The sequence below is a fragment of the Misgurnus anguillicaudatus genome, chromosome 19 (assembly GCF_027580225.2).
Source record: "Misgurnus anguillicaudatus chromosome 19, ASM2758022v2, whole genome shotgun sequence".
Classification (NCBI taxonomy): Eukaryota; Metazoa; Chordata; class Actinopteri; order Cypriniformes; family Cobitidae; genus Misgurnus; species Misgurnus anguillicaudatus.
This window is the reverse complement of record NC_073355.2, coordinates 53,567,827-53,592,438: the sequence shown is the minus strand read 5'-3', so window position 1 is coordinate 53,592,438 and position 24,612 is coordinate 53,567,827. Positions and strand designations below refer to the sequence as shown.

The window sequence follows — 24,612 nt, the reverse complement described above, 5'->3', positions numbered from 1 at the left end:
AGGTTACGCTTTGGTCCGCATCACGAGCCTCCCCGCTGATCGTGTGTGCGTCTCAACAAACGGTCTCAACTGTGCGTTATGCTGGGTGCAGGGAGTGCTCATGGGAGTTGTAGTTTCCCAGTGTCGCATTGCGCATTGTTTAGAATTTCACACACTACAATTAGGATCAGTTGATTTTGTTGTGAGGGAGAGAGCAAAGATAGAACTGAAGACGGAGAGTGCCCGCGCAGGGGTGGGGCGCTGTGCTCGTTCTCTCTGTTACTCCGTCAGTTGCCTTAGATGTAAAGTTATTCGCTGTCAAAGTGAAGCCAAAATGAATGGGAGTCAATGGAATGCTAACATCAGGTGGGGGTCCGCTAACTAATGGTGGTGCCCAGGGATGCTTCAGTGAAATATGAAACCCTGCCCCCCTGATAATTCCCTGCTGCTTCAGAGCGTCATTAATCTATGTCATTGTTATTGTTATGATTGTTTTGGGGCCCTCTAGCGGCGGATTTTACATATTGCACCTTTAATGACGTGCTCAGAGTAAGTCAGCTTCTTCTTTTGTCCACCAATCAAGTGCCTTGATATTGCACCGCCCCCTGATACTGTCATGTATTGGCGATCTCACAGGGTGATGATAGGACGATCTCACAATGGGGCATATTGCCCAACACTACATTGGTCTATATGAGTCCACAGCATATGTAAATGAGTGTGTTTGTGTTGTAGGAATGCTGTTCTGTTGTGTGGATTCAACACTGCTGGATCAGACAGTAGAAGGTGAGGAATCATTCACACATTTGTTGTCTATGTGTATTATTATAATAAACAACAGGTAACATATAACATGTGGTGTCAAAAGTATTCCCATTCATTACTTAAGTAGAAGTTATAGTATCAACTCAAGCTTTTTACTCAAGTAAAAGTGTAAAAGTACTGGTTTCAAAACTACTTGAAGTATAAAAGTAAAAGTAATGTAAGGAAAAAAATGCCATTAAGGAAAAAAGTCTAGGCCGCGCCACAAGGGCCTATTGTGCACTACCCTACCTACTGCTTCAAAACGCAACGCAGCACAATGTCATTTAAACAATTGAAGTTACATGATATAAATTCAGGGCTCGACATTAAGGCTTGTCCGCTTGTCCGGGACAAGTGGATTTTTTGTAGGACAAGTGTAAGAGAAAATTAGTTGTCCGACTGGACAAGTTAAATTTTAATCAATGTTACTTCACGTTATGTGCCGTTAACGACAGAGCAGAACGCGCAGCGCAAACACCAAGCGGAATATTGAACAGAGAGCGCAGCACGCCGACACACACGTTTACATGTACTGTTATTGTTACTAAACAAGCTGTGCGCGCATTAAACCTGATCGCCGAACACGGAGGGGCGGGAGTCGCGGAGAGTGATGTTTCTTCAGGCTCCAGCGTGAATATAAATGACTTCACTGTGTGTCAAAAAAAGCCGATTTAAGTCCGTATTTTTTCTCTTCTAACGTTCGGTAAAACACATAATGGGCTTAAAATCTTGTTTAAGACTCTGTTTTATAATGAGAATCTCTCTTTCAGCGCGCCTATGATTGTGTGTGCTGCGCGACAGCTGATCTGAATCGAACAGAGTTCGTCACTGTACATTAAAAATCCCACGCAAACATTACAGCGTAAATGCTAGGTTTAAGATTGATTTTATATATATATATAACAGATAATCTATATACATTTATTCTAATAAGTTATTTAAAACATGGTAATGTACAGTGTTTTAATGTCAGACAATCATTGAAAAATCTTCTATTATTTTGCTTTAATTGCTAATGTTAGTCCGGGTTTGGTTGAAGGCTAAAGTTTGTCCGGTTAGAACAAGTATGTCTCACTCAAAGTATTCAAATCGTTGACTTTATTAAATGTGCATAGATGTGTGTTTAGTATAATGCACGCACAGTGCACAAAACCTCCTTTGATTTGAATCAATCCTGCTTATTTAAACTATAACCATTTACACTATTCAGCCGATCTCCTTTCCCGTTATCATTCACTCTATAGCGGAAAGTTTTGGAACAGTCCATTTCGCACTAAATAACAGGGGTGACCGGATTAGTCCATTTATTAAAGGTGACACTTTTCTACAATCATTGAAATGTGGGAAAAATGAAGAGAAAGGCAGCAGATATAGCATCATTCTTCAGAAAGAGTAGCAAGAAGCAGCCAAATGATTTGATTAAATTATTTGATTATGATTATTTGATTAAATAGTTAAAAAAAACATGAGGTTGAAATATGACTATAAATTGTATGTTAATCTCAATTCATTTTAATTCAAATAAAGTATTGTAGCAATTGTATGTTATACATTATTCTTATTAACACACCTATAATACTTAAAAGTATTTTAAGGTTGGATGATAGAGATTTTATGTGCACCAGAGTAACTGCTGGCCCCTGCCTGCCCACCCCTGAAAATCCCTTGCTCCGCCACTGATTAGCAAAACACAAAAAATACATTATATTATAAATCTTTACCCGGACAAGTGACTTTTGTGCATGGACAAGTGAAACACAAATTTACTTGTCCGAAGGACAAGTTGCTCAAAAAGTTAATGTCAAGCCCTGTAAATTAGTACATTGTTATACTATTCAGGGCTCAACACAAATAATTTTTTATACTGGCCCGGTCGGGCCACTGATTCAGGTTTTCACTTGCCCTGCTGAAATTTTCACTGGCCCCAATAAAAAAAGTCAGTGTCACATTTAAAAATAATAATTCAAAAGTCAAACATATTTGTATACATATACAACAGACATGTTCCAAAGAAAAAAGGCTCCCAACTTTTCTGCTTTACTTGTAAACTGACAGCAAACTGTGCAAAATATTGCATTGTTTCTTTCGTTGTGTTTTACCCAAGTAAATGTCTGCTTCCAAGATGTTAAATAATATAAATTGATGAAAATATATTTCAGTGACTGAGAGTGAATAACTGGCCCGATCAGGCATATGACAATACTTTTTACTGGCCCGAACATCTCTCACACTTGCCCCGGGCCACCGGGCAGTGCTTTATGTTGAGCCCTGCTATTTAAATAAGGCAAATGAGTTGCAGATGTCAGCAGCAAAAAGGTATACATTTACACAGGCTTGTGAATGTGAACTGACCTGAAAGTGATGCACGACTTTTATTTTGGACTTTTCTTTTCCATTTGAAGACAGAATGCGGTGTGTTCCCAGGGATACAGTAGCTGTCCATCAATTGTGATGCTTTACTGTGCAAACGGATGGCGTATGATATCAAAGTATCGTGAGAGCAGACTGCTCCGCATGCTTTCTAATTGCTCTCGCTGTACTTGTTTTTCGTTGTTCAATCTGTGCAGCGCCGTTGAACAAAACATATTTTTTCAAACCGGAATGAAAACAAGCCAAAATTAAATGGGAGTAACGAGGCTATTTTTAAAATGTAAGGAGTAGAAGTAAAAAGTCGTCTGAAAAGAATTACTCCAGTAAAGTATAAATACCCACAATTACTACTTAAGTAACGATTTGTACTTCGTTACTTGACACCTCTGCATATAACATGTGCAGTTAGTGTGTAATGATGTGTGTTTGTGTTTCAGTACTGTTGAAGATGTCATTAGATCGCCCACAGCTTTTACACTTCATCTTAGATGAGATACACTCGCAGGTATACACACACACACACACATATACAGTAATGTGCTGATGTCTTGAGTCTTTTGTTGTAATTGGTTATCTTTCTTTCTCAGTTGAGTGATAGGAGCAGGCTGAATGCTTCTCTAACATCTTTCATGTTTTTGGGAAAACTGCTGGATTCTCATCCTGGTCTGAGTCAAACGCTGACCTCCAGCCACTGTAAGACTCTGTACCTATCTGATGACATGTTTTATATCACTTACATACAACCGAAGCTCTGTCAAAAAAAAACTACAAACAACACTACACTACCTCTTATATTTAATATAATTTACAGGGCTCGCAAAATCGCAAGCCTGACGTCCCGGGGCTATTGCAAATTCCCGTCAGGCTACCAAAATGTATCTCCGCTCTGCTCGTCTGACTATCTTAGGGAGGAAAAATACTTCAATGTTTTTGCATTCTCTCAGATATTGTTAGGTAGCCTAGTATGTACGGTGTTGTCTTGTCGGTCATTTCTATCCTCACGTAACAAGTGAAACTTGTAGTAAATAAAGTGAAAGCATAATTAAACCCATTATTCCTTTGTTGTTCATGTTTGATATGCACACTCCTCTGCACGCGCTTCTCCCGGCTCCGCTCTTCACCTAAGCGCTTGCTCTTGTGCTCTGCGACAACATTGTTTTAGCATTTATTTTTTCTCTTTCTTCATTTAGTAGATAGATTTGACACGTGTAGCTATATATGATACTACAAGCTTTTGATTGATTGTTGTGTAAAGGAAAATTAGGCGGCTAAATCATTAAACTGATCTGTTTAGCTAAAGTAAATTTGACATTTCGTTTTACCTCAGTATAACATCTAGCTATTTCTTATTTCTCTTTCTTCATTTAGTAACTTAAATATGTGAAAACGAAAATATATATTTTTGTGATTTCCATCTATACAGTCTTGTTCAAAATAATAGCAGTACAATATGACTAACCAGAATAATCAAGGTTTTTAGTATATTTTTTATTGCTACGTGGCAATCAAGTTACCAGTAGGTTCAGTAGATTCTCAGAAAACAAACAAGACCCAGCATTCATGATATGCACGCTCTTAAGGCTGTGTAATTGGGCAATTAGTTGAAAGGGGTGTGTTCAAAAAAATAGCAGTGTCTACCTTTGACTGTAGGAACTCAAAACTATTTTGTACAAACATTTTTTTTTCTGGGATTTAGCAATCCTGTGAATCACTAAACTAATATTTATTTTTTTGAACACAGTTTTTTAAAACGGCTTGACATCTGTGTGGCATGGAGTCAACCAACTTGTGGCACCTCTCAGCTGTTATTCCACTCCATGATTCTTTAACAACATTCCACAATTCATTCACATTTCTTGGTTTTACAGCATTTTTGATATCACCCCACAAGTTCTCAATTGGATTAAGGTCTGGAGATTGGGCTGGCCACTCCATAACATTAATTTTGTTGGTTTGGAACCAAGACTTTGCCCGTTTACTAGTGTGTTTTGGGTCATTGTCTTGTTGAAACAACCGTTTCAAGGGCATGTCCTCTTCAGCATAGGGCAACATGACCTCTTCAAGTATTTTAACATATGCAAACTGATCCATGATCCTTGGTATGCGATAAATAGGCCCAACACCATAGTAGGAGAAACATGCCCATATCATGATGCTTGCACCTCCATGCTTCACTGTCTTCACTGTGTTGAATTCAGAGTTTGGGGGTCGTCTCACAAACTGCCTGTGGCCCTTGGACCCAAAAAGAACAATTTTACTCTCATCAGTCCACAAAATGTTCCTACATTTCTCTTTAGGCCAGTTGATGTGTTCTTTGGCAAATTGTAACCTCTTCTGCACGTGCCTTTTTTTAACAGAGGGACTTTGCGGGGGATTCTTGAAAATAGATTAGCTTCACACAGACGTCTTCTAACTGTCACAGTACTTACAGGTAACTCCAGACTGTCTTTGATCATCCTGGAGGTGATCATTGGCTGAGCCTTTGCCATTCTGGTTATTCTTCTATCCATTTTGATGGTTGTCTTCCGTTTTCTTCCACGTCTCTCTGGTTTTGCTCTCCATTTTAAGGCATTGGAGATCATTTTAGCTGAACAGCCTATTATTTTTTGCACCTCTTTATAGGTTTTCCCCTCTCCAATCAACTTTTTAATCAAAGTACGCTGTTCTTCTGAACAATGTCTTGAACGACCCATTTTCCTCAGTTTTCAAATGCATGTTCAACAAGTGTTGGCTTCATCCTTAAATAGGGGCCACCTGATTCACACCTGTTTCTTCACAAAATTAATGACCTCAGTGATTGAATGCCACACTGCTATTTTTTTGAACACACCCCTTTCAACTAATTGCCCAATTGCACAGCCTTAAGAGCGTGCATATCATGAATGCTGGGTCTTGTTTGTTTTCTGATAATCTACTGAACCTACTGGTAACTTGTTTGCCACGCAGCAACAAAAAATACACTAAAAACCTTGATTACTCTGGCTAGTCACATTGTACTGCTATTATTTTGAACAATACTGTATGTTAGAAGCTTTTGATTGTTGTAAATTTTAATAATGGAGAGGCAGTTAAACTGCTGTGGTAAGATCTTTTAACCTAAAGTGAATTCAATGTTTATATAAATGTCTGTATTAAGTCTTCTATAAGTACAATGTGTGATGTGTTGAGGTATTTTTATTAAAAAGAACCTGTTATAATACATTCACATAATATACTAGTCAACATTTGAAGTGGATCAAAGTTGTCCTAAGACAAGAATGGGTATTAGGGATTGGTTTTATGTAAACTTATATGAATGGTTTTGATCCACTTCGAATGTTGACTAGTGTATTTCAGTAATAGAATAATTTAATTATTCTAACGTTAGGGGAACGTTAAACTAACCTAAAATAACCTTCTATTTTCTTAACTCTTTCACCGCCAGCGTTTTTTAAAAAATTTGCCAGCCAGCTCCAGCGTTTTTCATGATTTTCACCAAAGTTTAATGCCTTCCAGAAAATGTTCTTCTTTAAATATATAAGCATACAATATACCAAATAAAAGAACAGACCTCTGCTTTCAAAAAAAAAAAAAAACGTTTCATCCTACCTTCAGTGGCTCTTTTGTAATCAGCTTTTGAATATGGGTAGGTTTCTGCAAAAACACCACATTTTGAGCAAAAAGCAGAGATAATTAAATTTTTGTGACAAACTTTTCATAGTCCCATTCAGAGCGATCTTTAAAACAGACACGGACATGCAGCCGCTTGCCATAGGACAATACTTCCGGGTTTAAAAAGTTGCAGAAGGGCGGTATATAATAGCGGTATTGCGGAAAGACGGAAAATCTCGTCATTGGCGGGGAAGCGTTTTCTCTTAATTGATGAGATATCTCATCAATGGTGGTGAAAGAGTTAAAGAAAACTTTCCTGGCTAACTAAAAACAAACCTTGGAAAATAACGTTCAGGAAACCAAAAGCTAACATTAGGTGAACGTTTTGGGAACCAAAAATTGTTAGCTGGGATGGGCAGGAACAGTTGGCTTGCATGGAAATCCGGCATTTATCAATATTCTACATTAAACAATATATATATTTTTATTCAGGCTACCACAAATTGAAGAGTACCTACCCGAAGGGCTACCAGGGATTTAGAAATGTTGCGAGCCCTGATTTAATTCAATAATAACATTTCTGCTTTTAAACCCATGAGGGAGTTTCTGTGTAACTTTTTAAACCTGTTAATGTGATTCTTTACACATGCTGATAGGCACTTCAGTAATAGGCTTTATGCCCAGCTGCACTACTTCCTGAACTTCAGCCAGCTCCTTGTTTCCTGTCTGCCATTATTGGACAAACTGATTAATCCAGGTGTGTCTGATTATTGTTGTTGTGACTACTGAGGTCAGGCACACCTGGATTAATCAGTTTGTCCAATAATGGCAGACAGGAAACAAGGAGCTGGCTGAAGTTCAGGAAGTAGTGCAGCTGGGCATAAAGCCTATTATATAATTTTCCACTACTAGGGGACCTTATAATATTTGACTTGAAAACTTAATTTATATGCTTGTTTTTAGATTTAGACAACATATTATATCACTAAATAATTACACAAGATTTGTGTGTTTTTATTGTGTGTGTGTGTGTGTGTGTGTGTGTGTGTGTGTGTGTGTGTGTGTGTGTGTGTTTGTACAGTGTGTGTATTAGAGTGTGTTTGTGAAGGCTTACTGGTCTCAGATGAGGAGGTGAAGGTCGCTGTATGTTATGTGCTGTTAAAAATCTGGAGCTCAGTCACTGCAGTTCACACACTGCCAAACACACACCGGGACAAAATGTGTGTGTTACTGCTACACACTCTATCAGATACACAAACAACTGCACTCACCATCAACTGTCTCGGTAAGACACACAAAAACAGATGATTGTGTTTGTAATTCAGGAGGTCTCAAGCATACATTACAGTACTGTGTGTGTGTGTGTGTGTGTGTGTGTGTGTGTGTGTGTGTGTGTGTGTGTGTGTGTGTGTGTGTGTGTGTGTGTGTGTGTGTGTTGTTATTATTCAGGGGTCCTGAAGCAGATGTTACAGTACTCTGATGTTGTGTGTGTGTTGATGAGTTTGGGTGAATGCAGTGAAAAACATCATCTACCATACCAACCACTGCCTCTCATTATAAAGAAGGTCAGACCACACACACACACACACACACACACACATACATACACACAAACAAACTCACACACACGTTGCGTCCAAAATTTCTGTAAACAATGATGTACTTACTATATGTACTATATCTGCGTTTCATTCACACTACCCATATTCATGCTATATAGATACTGTTAGGTACTGTTGATGAGTAGATACTTTACAGTATGTGGTTTTGGATGCAGGGACATTCATCAATAGTACACAAAAACAAACAGTTGGGCTCACATGAAATCTGTTGTCGTGTTTGCTGAGCACTTTTGTTTGAGAATTAAAGAACTGAAAAGATAAACAAATAAAAATGTAAATTGAATGAATCTTCATTTCTGTGTGAAGCTACAATGATGGATCATATGCAGATCACATTTATTTGTATTTTCACAGTTTACACTGTTGCAAAGCAGCTTTATGAAAGGAAATAATGTAAAATACACAAAAAGTAACAATGTAATTGTGTGTGTTTGTGTGTGTAGTTGTTGTTGAGCAGTCAGGAGTCTCTACAGGTGGTGTCTATTCATTGTGTGTGTGCAGTATTGATTCATTCTCCAGCTCGCTTCAGTTCCTCCTTCATTCATGCAGATTTACCCGGTGAGATCATGAATCAATCTGACTGTGTGTTCACACCAGACACAAATGAAATGAAGTTATTGCACTATTCACACAAAGTTGAACACTTGAACATTTTGACTTAACTTGTGTCATTCACGTGTGAAGTTTGTGTCATTTGCATGATTTATGCTCAATTTATGCCTTAGCTAGCTTGTAGTCTCAGTATGTTTATATTTATAGTTTATATATTGAGTAAAGAGCGTTTTTTACAACTCAACAGATTGTCTGACCTTCTCACTTACTTTCTTCCAAGCAAGATCATTTTTATTTAAAAAATACGAAGACGTGTCTTACAGCTCCAGGTGTCAACATACATCAACGATGATTTTGTCCTCCATTGTTGTTTCTTATTTCTGCCTCACCACACTACGTTGTAATCATGTCACTACTAGACCAAGATCCTGATTGGTTACCATCGCAGATTTTTTAACTCGCATCATTCGCGCCGCCCATTTGATTTCATGTCTATCATATCTGGGTTTTAATGCTTCATTCGTGTCTGATGTGAACGTACCATGACTTTGAGATGAATCTGTCACAACATTTATTGATTCTTTAGTTTAGAGCTACTTTATCTTAATCTGGATTCAAACTGTTTATACTGTCATTATGAGTTATTATATTTGTGTGTGTGTGTGTGTGTGTGTCAGAGTTTCTGTTTGAATGTGTGTGTAGTAGCAGTGAGATGATGTTGTGGTGGATCTTTAAGTGTCTACTGTTTATGTCTGAAGATCCTCAGTTCTTCTCACAGTGTCACTCTGTGTACGGTAAGAGTTTGTGTTGTATTTAAACTTTACTCAATAATACAGAGTCAGGTCTACACTCACAGACCTCAGATCTGAAGAGAAATATCATCTGTTACTCTATCTGTGTGTGTGTGTGTGTGTGTGTGTGTGTGTGTGTGTGTGTGTGTGTGTGTGTGTGTGTGTGTGTTTGTGTTAGGCATTGAGTCATTAGTGCGCTGTCTGAATGAGACTCTGGGAAAATCCAATACTGAGGTTCAGAAACAAGGACTTGAGCTACTGACAGCCATCTTAGACAGGTACACACACACACACACACACACACACACACACACACACACACACACACACACACACATTGAACGTCTGCAAAGGTTCTCATGGACTTTCAAAGCATCTGAGAACTGAACTGTGTGTGTGTGTGCGCGCGCAGGCAGCCTGCAGGTGTGTGTCTGTTCCCAACAGGATGTGAGTTTTCTGCAGTTGTTGATGTCATCATTAAGGGTGTGGCCTCCTCCTGTCTGCAGGTGTCTATGCTTGCGGTACGAGCCGCTGCTTTGCTCCTCAGGTATCACACACACACACACACACACACATGCAGGTTCATAAAGCAACCCTCAGTGAGGAAGATGAATTAAAGGTTTAGTGTTTGTCACTGTAATGTTTGTGTGTTTGTGTACACAGACCTCATCATCAGTCCAGTCCGGTTCAGTTCTCAGACATCATGAGAATAATGTCAGCTGTGATGTGTAAATGTACTGATCATCAGTCAGTGAAAGCAGGAGGATTTTTACTGCAGACTCTCACATGCATTGATGCAGCCTGCAGGTCAGAAACAAACACACAACACAACAACACAACTCAATGTATTAAAGAGGAACTGATGAATGAAGGTCACATTTTGTGTGTATGTGTGTGTGTAGGTTGGCTGAAGTGTATCTGTGTGAGTGTAGTCTGAATGATAGTGTGTGTTCATCTTCACAACAGCCGGTCACACTGGAGACTCTGTGTGTGTATCTGCTACACTGCTGTGATACAACCTGCATCCCTACTGTTACTGTGAGTAACACACAAACACACACACATCCTTATCTCTCTGTACACATCTCTATACACATCATTGTTTCATGCGTGTGTGTGTTTGTGTGTAGAGAGTGTGTGAGCGTCTCTCCTCTCCACAGCTTCTGCAGGTCTTGCTGTCGATTTTGTCTCATCAGTTTTCTTTATGTCCTGCTCACATGGCGTCTTTCTCCAGGAAACTCGGTGAGATGAGACAGAGGTCAAAGGTGAAAGATCATGAGAGACAGCACAGGACTAAAAACCCAGAAAAAAACATCAGAATTTTCACTAGTGCAGAAATGTAGACTGTGATGTGTAATGTTTTATTTTGGGATGATGGTTATTTTATTGTATTTGTGATGGGGATAAGTAACTCGCTGACCAATGAGATGTAGATATTGGGGTCATGTGTCCAGATCTGGCCTCAACATAAATATACAACAGCTACAGAGAAGCAAAGCTAAAAGTTATATAGAAGACAATTTTAGTGCTCATGTAGTTCATTTGGTAAAAAATCGTGTTAGCAGTGCAAAGGTTGTGGGTTTTAAGTAAATCTATTGATGAAGTTTATCTCTTAAATGCTTTGTCAGTCTGAACATGCGTCATCTTTCTGCTGTAGTTAACTGGAGATCTCTGATAAAAACACTTCTGTCATAAACATTCAGTCTTTATCTTCAGAACAGAGTAGGGAGCATTTGCAAGTGTTTTGTTATTTATTTGTGTCTTCTGGTCTGAGGTTTTCATTTCAAATATCAGTGAGTGGTTTCACAGACAAGGTTTAGCTCATGTCAGGACTAGCCATTTATTTAAATTAAGATCTTTTATAAACATGCTTCAGAAAATGGCATTACTTGTGTGTATGTTGAGACAAATCAACAGCACTGGATTATTTTAAGATCTGTTCTTTCTGTTGAGACCGCTCAAACGTGTGTTTAGTCTAGGACTAACCTTAAGCCTTGTCTGTGAACCCAGAGGGGTTAAGTTGTTGGACGGAGACTAACATCATCTCTTTCTCTCTCAGCTTCCTCTGGTTTTATCAGACTGACTCTACAGATCAAAGCTCAACAGTGTTCAGAAAACAGGTCCTAACACACACACACAAACACAGTGCTATTGTTGTGTCTGAAGATGCACATGTTTGTAAAACAACGAATATAATGTCCTAATATAACTAAAGCCTAGTCCTGGATTAATCTAAACCCTGTCCAGGAAACCGCCATAAAGTTACTTTCATTATATTATGAGTTCCTCATAAACTCTCATTGATTTATGTCATGTCAAGATCATTTATCTTCTTAATTAATATGTACACAGACACACACACACACATGCAGTGATCGTGTTTAACAGCTCGTGTTTGAAATGTGTGATTTTTTTTTCAGAAATTCTTCCCTGAACTTGGTCTGCTGTGATTTCCTGTTGAAACTTTGCACGCATTTATTTTCCCAGATATACACTGAGACCAGTCAACTTCAAGGTAATGTGTGTGTGTGTGTGTGTGTATCAGTGGGTTTGTATATGAATAGTGTATAATTACATGTTTACTATGCTATAGGAAGTAAACTGAAGGTCTTAACAACATACTACATGGTAGTTTATCATCAATTAAAGACTGCCAACAGGTTTCTGTGATGGTTTGGGTTAATGACTGGTGTAGGTTAGGGGAAGAGAATATACAGTTTTTATAGTAAAAAAATACATTGCGTCTACAGAATTGTCACCGTAAACCATATATGCCCACCTTTGTGTGTATAATATCAGTGTTGTTGTGTGTTTGTACAGCTCATGTGGAGTGTATACTGGAGGAGTGTTTGGTGTCTCTGTTCTGCTCTGCGTCTGATTGGTGCTCTCTGCTGGTGGATTCATCAGAGTCGATCATAAACACACAGTATTGTCTCATCGATCTTCTGCATGTGTCCCTGCTGCATGGAGACAGGTGTGTTTAGTGTACTCATTTACTAGGGCTGGGTATTGTTAGGAATTTCACAATTCGATTCGATTTCGATTCTTGAGGCTTCGATTCAAATCAATTCTATATTGATTTACTTGCTTCGGTATCGATTCAATAATAATTAAATACACAAGCAATTAAGTACCTGAGAATATATTTAAGCAATATCGCTCTCGGAGTCGTGAGATATAGCTCTATATCATCAGGGCTGTGATTAGGCCAGAGGCCGCAGGCCGAGTGCCGGAGGCAATCACAGCCGTGATGATATAGAGCTATATCACACGACTCCGAGAGCGATATTGCTTTTATACAACAGTTCGACGGCACACGTTTGAAAAACGAAAACTAGAAAACAACAACGGAGTTATTTTAAAAGCCTCTTTGTTGGAGAACTACTTCTTCCGCCACGGATTTGAGGGCGGCCAGAATGACAGGTAAAACTTTCGGCTGCTTTGAAGCTCATAACAACTCAATGGACGGAAAAGCCGTTTCTTTATATTACCGTTTCTTGGTCACAAAGTGTAGTTTTAAGATTAGTTCAGTCGAGAATGTATCTGTATTATATTTAAATCTGCAGTCGATTAGTAAAGATAGCGCCTGTTTAAACGTTTACTTAGTGAGATTCGGTACGAATGAGAACCAAAGCATGAGCGGACATCAGTGTTCACTCGCCCCGCTGACCACCGCCCTCTCTGGGCTACATCTCTGACAGAGATACCCTGGCTCTCATGTTGGCCTTGTTTGTTTATGATGGTCAAAATGAGATCAAATCAGCAGTATTTGGTGTCATGATCAAACGAGTACTTGTTTTTTAATTCATATTTAGTGTCTTTTGTGTTGTTATTGTTTTGGCGCGAGGTAAAAGTTAATAAAACTATACTTGTATAACGTTACTATTGCTTTCTCATTTATTCTTAACGCGATACGAGCACTCGATTATTATTATTAAACTTTGTTCTTGTCAGTACTATATAAAACGTTTTTTTATAAGTGTCAGAAATATGTTTTTGCATGCTGCTTATAAATATACCAGTGGCGATATCTCATAACATGTTTTAATAGTCAGGTCACGATAAAGTAAATGATCAATGTCCACATTTAAAAGCTGCGGTGCTTACCTGCAGTTCCACGGTGTTTTCGCGTTCTGATAAGAAATATAGCTCCAGAAAAAAAACGAGTGTTTATATTCCTCTTTCCAAGTGTTAATCGTCCACACGATGTGACAAGACATTTCTCCCATTAACTGTAACGTAACATCCAAGAGCGCTGATCTTTGACGGAATAACTTCTGATTGGGGATTCACAGACTGATTTATGAGCTAGTAAACTAATGAGACACACAGAGAGTGTTTAAAAACAGCGCGTCTGAGCCTGCTTAGGACCTCCATTCACTAGGTGGCGGAATGATACGAAAGGTGAAGCGGTTACAGTGCCGATATTAGCACAATATCGCATAGCTCTTAGCCAATCAGATTCGAGAACCAGAAAGAACTGTTGTATAATTTTAAATAATGTGTGGTATTACTAATGTTTGATCGAGTTGAAGGTGCAGGCTTGAAAGAAGTCCTGCTGTTTGCCATCTTTGATCTTTCTGTTTTGATATAGCGCGTCTTGTACAACGCTGAACGCTCTCACTAGAGTGTTGCCCACAGCGCCGCCACTGGCCGGGGGGCTGAATCGATTCATAGGATTTGATGAATTGATATTGAATTGAGAAACAAATAATTGCAATGCATTGATGAATCAATATTTTTACCCAGCCCTATCATTTACTTTATATCCCTGTGCTTGATGGGTATATTCATGTTAACAGTGTGATGTGTGTGTGTGTGTGTGATACAGGCTGATGTGTGACTCTTCAGTCTTCTCCAGTGTGCTTCAGTTCATCTGTGTTCAGGATCTCAATGATGTTTCTTTGCCTCCACCTGTGCAGTCGTCTGTTATCTACCTGCTGTCTGTCACTCAACACAGCTGCACTCATCTGGACACAGTACTACGAACTTAACTAACACACACATTACTCTTTTATGGCGCTTAGGGTTAGGTTTAGTTTGGGTCGGGTCAGCTCACCTCACTTTGGCGTGGTTAGCTTTTACATCGAGTTTAGTATCACTTCACAGTGGGAGGGATTATAGGCATTTCGTTATATTTGCGCTGCCTACTGCTGTGACATCATACAAGTATGACACCCTTGTACATTCCATACATTTATTTATTTCTCAGTCTGCCACAAAATTAAAATTTGCCACCACAAATAGATGTTTGCACATTGCGTTTATCACTACCTCTCTCACATGACAGTTTCTGTTCAAACACCCGTGGCGTTAGTCGACAGCGCCCCTCTGAGCCTCATTGAAGTTGCATTTAAGCATATATAATGCTGATGTGCTCGTCGTGAATGTTCCACCACAAATTGCAAGTCTGAAAAAACTGTAACGGTGTTCCTGAATCTCAACGTGTGGATGTTTTCATCGCTTAAAGGGAGTTTGTGAACTTATAGCAGAGCACAGATAACAACATTTTTCCTCGAGACAGTGCAAGCTAGCACTAAGGTAAAGCTAATCTTTACATTATAGCGATGACGCTGGTAGTGACGATTCTCTCAGACCAATCAGTGATCTACAGTGTTTTCACGTCACGTTTGGTATCAGCTCGGGTCGCTGCGAACCCCAACCAAGGTGGAACTAAAAAAAGTATTGAGTACCACAAACTGCACCTAATGGAAAAGCTCCCAAAAGTAAGCTGACCCGACCCAAACTAAACCAAACCGTGGGGCACTATGCAATGGAAAAGCGCGATTAATCAGCATGTGATTAGACTGTACTCACTTTGTTTGTCCACCAATCAAGTACCTTGTCATAAATGAGTAAAAAAAAGAACAAATAAATAAAGGAGTAAACCATTGACCCCCCAATCATCTCTACTGTGCGATGTGCAATGGTCTCTGCCACAAGCAGTCATCGTCATTACTGGACTTTTTCTGACTTAACAAGTTAACAAGTGTGGAAAAATGACATATTGTCCTGTTTTTTTGTGTCTGTCTCTTTCAAGGTTGCTGTGAAGAGCATCAGTAAAGCTCTGTCCTGCTCTCCTCTTCTCTTCTCTCTCTCCTCTTTTCATCCCTCTATCCTGAAGTTTATCTTCTGTTATCCGGAGCTGTCGGAGCGTTTCGGAGTGACAGCTCTGACTGAACGTCTCTGTGGTGGATCAGATGAGGAACAGATGCAGTCAGATCTTCTGCAGCTTCTTCATGAACATCCAGACGCTCTCATCTCTATGCTGGTCAGTACAAATACTCACTCATGTCCACTGCTAGATCTAATAGTTTGTGTGCACACTGCTGTTTTGTTTGTGTCTGTGTTTAATTTGTGTGTGTTTTTCTCAGGTTGTGGTTTGTGAAGCTGACGCTCCTGCAGCACACCGAGCTGAACGTGTGTTAAAGTGTTTCATGTCATCCGATGACATCAGCAGTAGTTGTGATTTCTGTCATCGGATAAAATCAGCTTTACTGAATCTCCTTCAGAAACTCTCACACACAGGTCAGGACATCAGCACATACTGACTGAAGACTGAAACAGATGATGGACTCAACTAACTTACATTGATATAAGATACAGTTTATTAAATAACTTTATCATGTGAATGTCTGTATTTGTCAAAGAAAAGTGTAGTAAGAAAAGTTTTACATTTACTGTCAGTCAATAGGATCATTACATCAGCAGCTAAACGTTTAATCTTCAGCACCGTGACTGCTCTCTGCTGCCGTTTTATCACATTACATCATATGAATTACTTCATGAAAATAAACTATGATGATTTCTCTGTCTCAGATTTCCGAGTGTCTGTGTTAGTGGATGTGCTGACTGTGCTTCAGAGTAAAACATCTGCTCAAAGTGAAATGAATCACACAGACTTCAAACTGCTTTATCATGGTAATTAAATACACACACATGTACAGAGTTTATATGTAAACCAGCTGTATGTGTGTTATATATTGTGTGCTTGTAGTCAGTAATCTGGTTGCAAAGATGAACTCCAATGAGCTGCTGCTGTCTGTGTTGAACTGTCTGTACTGTTTCTTGAGTCTGTGTCCATCACACTGCACTGACCGAGGTAAACACATAAAAGAGAAAACACACACTCACACATCTCTATACTATAACATCAGACTCATTGTGTTCATGTGTGCTAGTTGTGTCTCTGCTGCTGGGTAACATCAGACTGATGGAGGTGTTGGAGAATCTTCTTTCTCCCTCTTCATCATCATCTTCATCATCCCTACAGTGCTCTTCACTTCTTCTGGTCGCCACCCTTATCTCCCTACAACACAGACAGTCTGTGCAGGTAAAACACACACACACACACACACACACACACACACACACACACACACACACACACACACACACACACACACACACACACACACACACACACACACACACTGTACAGGTGAGACGCACACATAGCATAGGTGACACTGCACAGGTAATACAGACACAGCACAGTTGAGACACATACAGACACAGCGCAGGTAAATATGTGACTGCTGCAGGAGTTCTTATGTCAGGACTCTGGAACTAACACAGCTCTCTGTCCATTTACTGAAGCCTCAATAGAGGGAGAGAGAGAGAGACGTGCAGATTTAATGTCTGTTTAGCTGTGTTGACATAAACTTCTGATCTTTGTGTGTGTGTGTGTGTGTGTGTGTGTGTGTGTGTGTGTGTGTGTGTGTGTGTGTGTGTGTGTGTGTGTGTGTGTGTGTGTGTGTGCGTGCGTTAGATTCACAGGAACATCACAATAGATCTTCATGAGTTAGTGAGACGACTGGCCTTCAGCAAGAGACACACAGACAGCCTGCTGTTGAGTAAGACAACTGTCTGTCAAATCAAAATACATCTATAGAATGATATATTGTGTTAACATCTTTGTGTGTTTGTGTAGTGTGTAGTATGAGATTGTTGCAGGTGTGGTTGGATGTAGACGAGTGTTCACTGGTGTGTGTCTCTCAGACTGCAGCGCTGCATCGCTCTCTTCAGTCAGTAGATGGCGCTCTTCATCCACTCGTATACAGTGAAGCACAGACACTCATGACAGCACTGTGTGGACTCACACTGCAGGTCTGACTCACAAAATAAACAACACAATCATTTCATAACAATAACAAAATAAACAACACAATCATTTCATAACAATACTCATAAACGTGTGTTTACATTATGTCACACTGAAATATGACTTAAATCATCTGCTCACCTCTGCTTGTCCTTTATATTATTATATACTTCACGGTCTGTTTCTGCGTGTGTGTGTGTGTGTGTGTGTGTGTGTGTGTGCGTGTGTGTGTCTGTGTGTGTCTGTGTGTGTGTGTCTGTGTGTGTGTGTGTGTGTGTGTCTGTGTGTGTGTGTGTGTGTGTGTGTGTGTGTGTGTGTGTGTGTGTTTTGTGTGTGTGTGTGTGTGTGTGTGTGTCTGTGTGTAGAAACAGGATATGATGATAAGCACCGCTGTGAACTGCTTGAGGTCTTTGATTGGTTTTCTGAACAGAAGAAACACTGCCATAGGTACGTGTGTGTGTGTGTGTCTGTCTGTGTGTAAGTGTTTTTGTTGTTCTCACACAGTGAATAGTAAATGATTAATTTGTGTGTAGTCCAGCGGATGCTCTCTCAGCCCTGGATGCATTTCCTGCTCTTCTCTCTCCTGTCCTGTAGAGGAAGTCTTGTACTACACCCTGCTATACTCACCCTCATCACACAGGTAACACACACACATAAACACACAACTGTTGTACTGACATACTTGACCTGCATCAGGTGAGTGATAGTGTTTATATTCAGACAGGTTCATTAAAATAATAATAATCATCTGATGATGTAAAATATATTGAACATTAGTTTGATTGTGTGATGACTGATAAACTTGAAAGTGTATTTTCTGCTGTTATCTCAATGTAGTTAAACTCCAGTGATCTCTACATGACTGCAAAACACACAAATTATTCAATTCATCATTTCATTTATTATACAGGAAAGAATAAAAAGTAACACCAAGGTACAATTTAAAACGGGCCTGACTCAGTTTAAAAACTGGTTTCCAGCAGGTTCCTGTTCTGCAGAACATAAAACAATAAAACACATAACATATAAAACAGACTCTTAAACTACACAAATACAAGGACTATAAACATCAATGCAATCAATACAGACAGCTAGGACAATTTAAAAGCAATCAATGAGTACAAGTGTAACTGTTCAGTAAATAGGATTTGTATGCTTTTTTGAAACATGTGATTGATGGTTGCTTTCTTATGTTATATGGAATATCATTCCAAATTTTGGTATATATGTAAAAGAAAGATTTCTGACCATAATTGTTTTTATATGAGGGGACTGGTATAAGTTCCTGTGATACTGACCTAGTGTGACGTACTGGTCTAGTATTATCTAATGGATGAATGCATCAAATATTGGTGTAGTAGGATTTTGAGTTTGAAAATAAAATGTAGCAGCATGACTGTTTATATAATGCTAAAAAGTCAGCGCATTTGAGCGTTTCAGTGCAATGCAGTGGTGAGACCATTTTGGGAGATTACTGTGAATTTTAAAAGCACGATTATATAGTCATGCTATTGGTTCAGTAATTTCCTTAGTTGTAAGAGACCAGACTGGAAGGCAATAAGACATTTTAGATAACACATGTAAGTACATTTCAGAAACAGAGGAGGAAAGATATGATCTGATCTTGTTGTACACAAAAGGTTTCTGATTCAGTTTTTTTGTCAAATCAGAAATGTGATCCCGGTATGTAAGATGTGTATCAAGTATCACCCCAAGATATTTATAGGTCTTTGTCACAACAAGATCTTGTTTTGCAAAAGTAATTGGGTTAGCATAAGAAAGACTTTTTCTAGGTGAGTGAAAATACATACATTCAGTTTTTTTTACATTGATGGTCAGATGATTCGCGTTTAACCAGTCATGTAAATGCTGGAGGTCCAATGTTAATTTGGAATTTATGACATCAGGATTTGGGTCAGAAAAAAAATCACAGTGTCGTCAGCATACAATAAGCATTCTGAATATTTACACACTTGAGGAAGATAATTTATATATAAAAGAAAAAGTAAGGGTACAAGAATACTACCCTGAGGAACACCTGTGTCACAGGCTAAAGATTGAGATATTACATGATTAATTTTAACAGATTGCATCCTGTGTGTCAAAAAAGATAAAAGCATTTCTATCACAGATGAGGATAAATTAAATGAGTGAAGTTTATTTAATAAAATCTGATGATTCACTGTGTCGAAGGCTTTACTAAAGTCAATAAAAACAGCTCCAGTTATGTGACCTTTGTTAAGTGCATTACGTATTTGTTCTATAAAGAGTAGTAATGCTGACATAGTAGATCGCTTTGCACGGAAACCGTGTTGGATGTTGTTGAGACAGTTAAAAAATTCTAAGTGAGAGATTAACTGGTTATGCAAGGTTTTTTCAAGTAACTTCGACATTGCTGGAAGTATTGCTATAGGTCTATAGTTTGACACAAGAGTAGAATCATCAGATTTAAAAATTGGAGTAATTTGCGCTTTTTTCCAATCAGTCGGAAAGATCGAAAGTTTAATGCAAAGATTAATTTAATGCTGGAAAAGAGGTATAAGGCTGTCAGCATGAGTCTTTAAAAATGAGGTGTTTAAACCATAAGTATCACATGTATGAGAATTTTTTAATGACTGCAATAGTCTTGTTACCTCATTCTGTGAGATCTCAGAAAATGAGAACTGATCAGATGTCAAAGAGAGAACAGGTGAAGAACAAGGAGTTGTAAAATTTGTTGCCAATTCTTTAACAGATGATATAAAGTAGTCATTAAAAGCTCTTGCAATCTTGTCTGAATCTGATATGAGAGTACCCTGTAGCGAAATTTGAATATTGACATTCTTTTTCCTCACATTTTCGCCGGTGATGACTTTAAGGGTCTGCCACAACGCCTTTGGATTTGCGGCGGATAAAACAATTTGTTGTTGAAAATAGATCGTCTTAGCCTTACGCAGTTCAGCAGTACATCTATTTCTAATTTGTGCAAAATTATTTTTACTCTCCGTTGTTCGTTTTAACCTGTATATTTTTAAAAGACAAGCCTTCTGTTTTAAGAGTTGTAATATATCAGTATTTATCCATGGTATTTTGCACTGCCTAGATCGGACCTTACTGGTAGTTATATACTTTTTTTGTAATGTCTGAAATTTAGTGTGGAATTGCGTCAATATTTGATTCGGATTTTCCATTGACATCTCATCGCTCCAGTCAGTAGCATTAAATTGCGGTAATTTCGACGTTGGAACTTTTGGTATGCCTACATAATGAGGAGCATGAGTTTTTGAGGGTTTTAAAATTTATGTATAAATTAAAAAATGATCTGAAATAGCCAAATCTATAACACCAGACATTGCATATTTTGAAGGCTGATTTGTAAAAATAAGATCTAAAATTGAGTTACGAGTTTTACAAATTCTTGTTGGTTCCTTAATTAATTGATTAAGTCCGTATTTCATTGCAATGTCTTTTAGAGATTTTGACGAACGGTCATTCCAGTCAAGGTTAATATTGCCAAGAATTACAAACTCCTTGGTTGTAATAGATTTAATTATATTAGAAAACTGAGATAAATAAGCACTAGTAGTAACATTTGGAGGCTTATAAGTCACAACAATAGTTATTGCATGTTGTGGGGTAAAATGTACTACAAGTTTTAAAGTTTCAGATTCAGTCTCAGCTTTTAATATTTGGTGTGCATAATTTTGGCTCACATAGAAAACCACTCCTCCGCCAGTTTTAATAGTACGGTCTTTACGATACATTTTATAATTTTCTATGGAAAGGAAGGAGTCAGGGATACTAGGAGTCAACCATGATTCTGATATTGCCATTACATGCGCCTTCGATTGCATAAGCATGATTTTAAATCCATCTATTTTGGGAACAAGACTTCGAATATTTAAATGGCAGATCTTAAAGCCTCTGGTACTACCTAGCTGACTTAGATTAATTGGGCTTTTATTGAAGTGAGATTTTTTTGGTTGTGCGTCAATTCTTTTAACTTTCGGACTGGCAGAAGACGTTACAAAAGACAGAGTAAGAGGAGATGAAGGAGCAAAAGTCAGAACTGGAATTCTAGAATAGGGTAAATCATTTTGGGTTGTAGATAAAAACATACACGGGGGTTGAGATGTAGCAGTAACAAGTCTGTTGTAGTTTGCATATGCAAACAGTCCCCATAAGTGCAATATTCCCAAAGTTGACAAAAAAATATTAAAACTAGGCCCAGGATTGAGTTCAACATTTCCAATAAATAGGAGAATAACTATTAAAAGTCTTGATGTGTTTGAAGTATATTTAGACTTATTTTCTTCAGAGTCATTTAATTTAACATCAGTTACCCACCGATGAAAAATAATAGTTTGAGTGGAAAAAGACAATGACTGATGAAAATATGGTCTGCCAAGATTTTGGAGTACAAACCCCCAGCCAGGACAATGTAGACAGTCGATCGGCGGACAGGAGGCAGTGTATGCCGTATATAACTCCGTCAACGGCTGGGTAGGCGAAAGTCGAATATCCTCAAGCAGAGTAATCGCTCCGGATGGTTGTCGATCACAAACAGTAACAGGAATTCGGACTGCATACAGGTCCATCGAGAAGGCAAGAAGCACACAAAAGAAACCAGCCAAGACTGTAGGCGATAATCCAAATTTTGATGGAATTTGCGTTGACGTTGTTGGACTTTAAGGCGTCCACTGCATGTTCATAATTTGAGAATGACACAAATATCTAAATTGAATATTTATTGATCAGATATGAAAAAGTTACAGCATGCTGGGCCGTCTCAAGCCATAACAGCAGGATTCGACGGACTCACAGCTCAAGACAGAAAAACATGAGTATTTATCGTCGTTCTTTCTTCTTAGAATCTCCACCCACAAAGGCCGTTCCCCTCGTCAATCTGACTCCATCACCACACAGTTTTAGCCTGTAGGCGAAGATAAACACACACAGACAAAGAAAAAACAAACTGTTCTCCACACAACCCTGAGATCCATGCAGTCTGTCACCTCCTCCCTAGTACTCCTCCACTTCACATATGATTGACTTCACATAGAATATAATAATGCTTTCTTAAAAACAAATCATTAATAAAACATTCATTTATTCATACAAAAAACATAAGCTGTAAAATGAAAGTGATTGTTATGTAAAACACATTTCAATATCATGACATCATTTCATTATTCGTAAAATTGGTTATATGAATAAGGCACACATTAACTTCTTTAGATAGATAAACACATATTAAATCTTTTACTGCAATATTACTTCTAAGCAAAACACTTTAATCATTATTAAAAAACCATCTGTTAGGGAAGAATACACACACACACACAAAGAACAAGCGCAGGAGATTCTGTTCTTCCAAGTTGAGCTGCCATCCCCCCATTAGATTATTCTGTATGCAACCTTCATTTCATTGGTTAATACACATTTATCAAAGACAACATCTTATATTTATTACATCAATTATTCACTGATTAATACTGATTAAGTAAGAAATACATTGCATATTTTATCCTGTGAATATTAAAGTATTAGTTAATACATGGTTATCTGTTTGCTTTTCCTTCTCTGGTCTCTCTCTTATCTTTGAAAATCTCCAGACATAAATTCCTAGTTAATCCTTCTTGCATTTTTACACACACACCCAAGCTGGTAGCTTTCCACTCTCAAACTCAAACACCTCATTTTTACCTAATAGCTCAATGCATATATGAAACACCCAGTGTTTGTAGAATAAAATGATTAATTAAAGAAATATAAAATGGAACAAAATCAATTTCCACAGTCCTTATTTGGACATCTTTGTAACTTTAACACTTTTGGCAATCATAGGTAGTAAATATGTAAAACATAATTATTCAACAACACAACAATACTCCATTGTTCATGAATTGGTTAAATGCATTCATTAGTTAAACATACTAATTTTCACTTTCTCTAAATGTAAAATAGTTATAAAGCAAACAACTTGTTTATTGAAACCATCTGTTCTGTGTGTTTTCCCTTCAGGGCTTTTTCTATAGCCCCCCTGGCTCCCACACACACACATCAGCCACCCCCTCCTTGGTAACTTTCCACACACACAAACAACTTTCTTGTGGTCATCACAGAAAACATTGTTGTAACAATACACATTAATTAAGATTATAGACAGCACGATTAATAAAACAAAATCAAATACCACAACGTGCGTGAAGATATTGAGGATCTTGCGGGTCTTGGACATTGTTTGTTTGTTATCCACGTATGGCTATAGCGGACAACCACATAGCATAATTGGAACCAGTAAGATATCCGTAGCAATCTTGACAAATTTCAGACCTGCAGACGCCTGAGTTGTTGCGTATTTAAAGTTTGTTTGCTGCAGCAGCCTACAGTCCACTGTGTCTGCCGCCAACGCCGTAACCTTGCTTTGTGCTCATGGGCATTATCATGTTGGAATAGAAAAGTGTCCTGCCCATACTAATTGAAATGATTAAATCCATAAAATTAGAAACTGTAATGATGCACCATGAGGCTGAGGATCCATTTGCAGTCTTTATTATCTCTCAACAGAAGGCAGAACAGGTTACACACCAACAGTTCAATAAAAGGGATAGGCAAACTCGTAGTCTTAATACAGGCAGGAAATCAGGGCAGGCAGCAATCTCGTAATAATGGGATAAACAGATCAAAGTCACAAACCAGAATATGACAGGACTACACCATCTGTCAATGTCAGCTGTCATCCCTTGCCACCAAAATTGCCTTCTTATCAACTGCAATGTTTTTTCAGAAGACACATGGGAATAATCATGATATAATT

The 24,612-nt window shown here is 38.4% G+C and overlaps 1 protein-coding gene across 3 annotated transcripts in view; it reads left to right on the top strand.

The window, feature by feature from the left end:
* The window catches only part of LOC141351244 (meiosis inhibitor protein 1-like), a 30,240-nt gene extending 11,566 nt beyond the window's left edge, over nt 1-18,674 (top strand). For 2 of the 3 annotated variants that reach the window (XM_073857874.1, XM_073857871.1), the window contains 25 exons: nt 715-765; nt 3,591-3,658; nt 3,741-3,846; nt 7,826-8,029; nt 8,194-8,309; nt 8,810-8,924; nt 9,596-9,712; nt 9,888-9,987; nt 10,122-10,256; nt 10,373-10,516; nt 10,612-10,747; nt 10,840-10,951; nt 11,769-11,829; nt 12,130-12,224; nt 12,530-12,683; nt 14,541-14,688; nt 15,750-15,980; nt 16,084-16,237; nt 16,529-16,630; nt 16,707-16,811; nt 16,891-17,042; nt 17,481-17,565; nt 17,643-17,818; nt 18,179-18,260; nt 18,347-18,674. In XM_073857874.1, coding sequence (XP_073713975.1) covers nt 717-765; nt 3,591-3,658; nt 3,741-3,846; nt 7,826-8,029; nt 8,194-8,309; nt 8,810-8,924; nt 9,596-9,712; nt 9,888-9,987; nt 10,122-10,256; nt 10,373-10,516; nt 10,612-10,747; nt 10,840-10,951; nt 11,769-11,829; nt 12,130-12,224; nt 12,530-12,683; nt 14,541-14,688; nt 15,750-15,980; nt 16,084-16,237; nt 16,529-16,630; nt 16,707-16,811; nt 16,891-17,042; nt 17,481-17,565; nt 17,643-17,818; nt 18,179-18,260; nt 18,347-18,513 — 3,114 coding nt within the window. In that variant the 5' untranslated portion in view covers nt 715-716 and the 3' untranslated portion in view covers nt 18,514-18,674. The remainder of the gene's footprint in view (nt 1-714; nt 766-3,590; nt 3,659-3,740; nt 3,847-7,825; nt 8,030-8,193; nt 8,310-8,809; nt 8,925-9,595; nt 9,713-9,887; nt 9,988-10,121; nt 10,257-10,372; nt 10,517-10,611; nt 10,748-10,839; nt 10,952-11,768; nt 11,830-12,129; nt 12,225-12,529; nt 12,684-14,540; nt 14,689-15,749; nt 15,981-16,083; nt 16,238-16,528; nt 16,631-16,706; nt 16,812-16,890; nt 17,043-17,480; nt 17,566-17,642; nt 17,819-18,178; nt 18,261-18,346) is intronic. The other variant, XM_073857873.1, reaches the window with a different exon arrangement.
* Nucleotides 18,675-24,612: the final 5,938 nt, after the last annotated feature.